We start from the raw sequence: 3,534 nt of genomic DNA on the forward strand, positions 1-3,534 counted from the left end.
GAAGACTTTTAACTGGGCTTTTAGCAGAAACTACATGGAACCCCATCATGTGTGCAGCATAGTACACATCGTATAGTTATTTATATGCTCAAACACATTTGGTCCAGCACTGAGGGAGATGGGTAGAAGTGAGACAAGTGCTTGGATTTTGCTTGAACTTATGACAGACGTGCCAAGGTGCTTAGTCCTGTTGCAAGTGAGCTGTTTCTGGGCACATGCAGGAGTAAAATTATAGGCTCTCTGGTCAAAACCAAGGGTCATCCAGTGTTGGGTGTTCGGTAGGATGGGTTTGCAGGATTATAGCTGTGGGCTTAGGCAGTATTTAGCATTGCAGGATTCAGACCCTAAACCCTTTTGTTGGATCTAATTCTTTGTGTCTCAGTTTCCTGACTATAAATGTAAACAGTGTTTTCTCAGAGAGATGTTGTGAGGGTATATACATTAGAAATTGTGAAACCTTGCAAATGTCACAGATGAGTAGAATTATTTTAGAAGCTTGCCCTGCATAACCTGTGTAATCTGGTTATATATGTTAAGAGCTATTGTTTTTGCAGCTCTTATCATTCACTACTGACTTAAACAAACAGACTTATCTGGACTATTATCTTTTCCCCATATCCTCTTAGCCCTCTCATTTTTTCTGTTTGTTTATGCACTTACTGCAGATTTTAGATCATGAGCTGTGTCAAAGAAGGACTCTAAGTTCATTGTTTGTGTGATGTCTGGTGGTCCTGATTGGGATCTATATAAGATATTGCTACTACTAAAAAAGTCTAATTTATGCATGTCTGTACTGTATTATGCTTTGAACTACTTAGTGAGAGCTTTCATTTTTTCTTTTTTCTGATTTGTATAGCGTTTCTACAAGAAAGCAGCTGCCTTTGTGCTAAGAGCAGTTGGTAAACATTCTCCACAGCTAGCTCAGTCAGTAGTTCAGTGTGGAGCATTGGAAATGCTTGTGATTTGCTTGGAAGATTTTGACCCTGGAGTCAAAGAAGCTGCATCTTGGGCACTTGGGTATATTGCCCGACACAATTCAGGTAACGGGTTTCACATGTGTTGTCTTTCAGCTTAATGCTATGTGAGGGTTATAATAAATTGCATTATTGTAATGTTCATACATAAAACAAGATGGTTTTTTTTTTTTTCTTCTCTACTGTTAAAAAATTCTAAATTTGGAACAGAAATGTACTTTAACTATACCAATCCACCAGTGCTGTATCTTCTGTGGGGAACTGTCATATCTGACACCAGCAGTGCCTGGTTGTGAGAGGTGCCCTGAGAAGAGATGCACTGGGTCTTTGGTCAGGAAATGATGCTTGGCTTTATTCTCTTTCATGAAGAAATTTCAGAATCTTTATGTATTGTGAAACTGTTGCTGTGGAACAGAGTTCCTTACTCTTAACATTAGTTCTTAGTTTATAAACATGGTAAAATGGAGAAGCCTAAGAAGAATCAAGTTTCTTTCAGCTTACAGCAGTGCCTGCAGGATAAATGTGCCAGATTCATTGCACTGTCTATATTATCATTAGCCAGTAGACCACACTCTTCATCTCTGAGAGTCAGGAATAGATCCTAGGAATCTGATATTGAGAAGTTCACTGCTGTCTCACAAGCAGTTGTATAACTCACTGGCAGTGTCATGTTCCTATTTAAAAGCTGATCCACGAGGTTGATAATTCTTTTACCAGCTATTTATATAGTTCAAGTAAAAGTTAGAACTATGAATCAAATAACTGAGGGAAGAAACTGCTGTCTGGAAAGGGTGGGAGAAATGGCTTGTATTCATATTGTTTAAAGTTAAACTTACTCTAGGATCATAACTAACTCATGCATTTATGTTTGGGTTTGGCTCTAAAATGTACGTAGACTGAATTTGGAAGTCATTTTCGTCTCTTTTATTCAATTGATATGGAGTGTTGGACTGTGGAAGGCATGGGGGATTTCCCCTTCCCACTTAGAGAGAGAGTTTACTTACTGGAACTGACTGCAAAGTTGTCAGCACCTTCCTTAACAGACTGCTTTTTCTGGGGAACAAATTCATGCTTGGGCACCTCTGTGGTAAAGGTCTTTTATCTTTTGGTCACTGGGTCTGAATCTCACTCCTGGTGGAAAATAATTGTTGCTTCCATCTGAAAGATATTTGTTTAAGTGTCATTTGAAAGTGTTCGTTTGTATAAATGTGTGTAGTGTGTGTCTCTATGTTACTCTTAACATAAACGTTTCTGTAGTTTTGTTATGTCAATAAATCAATATTGACTCACTTCAATTGCCCTTCATGCTATTCACTGCATGAATGCTGGCTGATCTTTAGGGTGACCCAGTTCACTTGTGATGGCCTTGTCTGCAAAGAGGGAGGTGATGTGGGGGTACTGAAGACAACAAGCTCCTTGTACAAATTTTAATTCCATGGTTATGATTCACTGATGGTGAATGGGTGCATGTCTCATGTCAATTTATGCTAGCAATAATATTAGCATTTTCAGAAATCGGGTTGAAATTGTGAGTGCTACCAAGCTGTAAGCATCGGGACATAGGTATGCCACTAGGTGTAATCAGTTAGAAACAACCAACCAACTACCTGCACAGGAAAAAAAACTCAAACAACACCTCCCCCCCCCCAAAAAAAACCCCACACCTAAACCAAAAACCCAACAAAAAACCACAACCCTGCTCCTTACAAAAAAACCCCAAACCCCACCCAAACGCCCCCAAAACAACAACAACAACAAAAAACAAAAACCCAACACCCAAAACCAACAAAAAACAACCCCCCAAAAAATGTTCTTCCTCTGTCCAGCTACAGCCGATCTGGGGGATTTACCTTCCTCTGTAACAGAGGAGGTCTCTAAAATGATTTCTGAAAATGAAGGAGTTAGTTATACTAAAGAAAGATCACTCCATGCATAGTACATTTCTTATACTTCTACCACCATGTCTTTGCAACAGGATATTGTTGTAGATGGGATACAAAGATAGATGGACCTGTTCTTATCAACATCTGGTGTTTACTGTTCAAGAAGCTCTGGATTAGATTCACATGCTTGTGTTGGCAAAATTTAGCAGTTACGATTTTCTGTCATTGACTGTCTGTGGACACATATTGCAGCTTAAACTCTATTTTTAGAGTTGGGTGTGAAATCGTTTTCCCCACCTACAAATGGTTTTTCAGTTTCAAAACTTGTTTCAGTTCCAAGCTGGGACAACATTAAGACAACATTTTATTTTTCTCTCCTGAAAAGACTGGGTGTTAGGGAGGCTTCATTTGCTCCAGCAAGCAAAGTTCAATGCTTAGGGCCTCTGGGATGTATGTAAGAGATAGATTAAAGTGTTCATCTGTTTTAGGCAGATTGTGAACCTCTGCCTCCCTGAATGTAAGCAAAGGCTCCCAGCATTTGGTGGGCACTGTTTGCAATGGGAGAGTCTCTCTGCTTTTAATCAGGAATGACCTGGTAAAGCTACTCTTGGAACTATGGTGTGTGTTCCTATGAAAATATTTAATTTTTAAGAAATAAATACTTCTCCCCACCCCCC

General features: G+C 39.3%; 1 protein-coding gene across 1 annotated transcript in view; it reads left to right on the top strand.

Annotated features, from left to right (window-relative positions):
- The first annotated feature begins 830 nt into the window (after nt 1-830).
- The window catches only part of SPAG6 (sperm associated antigen 6), a 20,003-nt gene continuing 17,299 nt past the window's right edge, over nt 831-3,534 (top strand). The window contains exon 1 of the mRNA XM_010015710.1: nt 831-1,040. Within this exon, the coding sequence (XP_010014012.1) occupies nt 953-1,040 (88 nt within the window). The 5' untranslated portion in view covers nt 831-952. The remainder of the gene's footprint in view (nt 1,041-3,534) is intronic.

This window comes from Nestor notabilis, unplaced genomic scaffold (genome assembly GCF_000696875.1).
Source record: "Nestor notabilis isolate BGI_N333 unplaced genomic scaffold, ASM69687v1 scaffold30385, whole genome shotgun sequence".
Taxonomy (NCBI): domain Eukaryota; kingdom Metazoa; phylum Chordata; class Aves; order Psittaciformes; family Psittacidae; genus Nestor; species Nestor notabilis.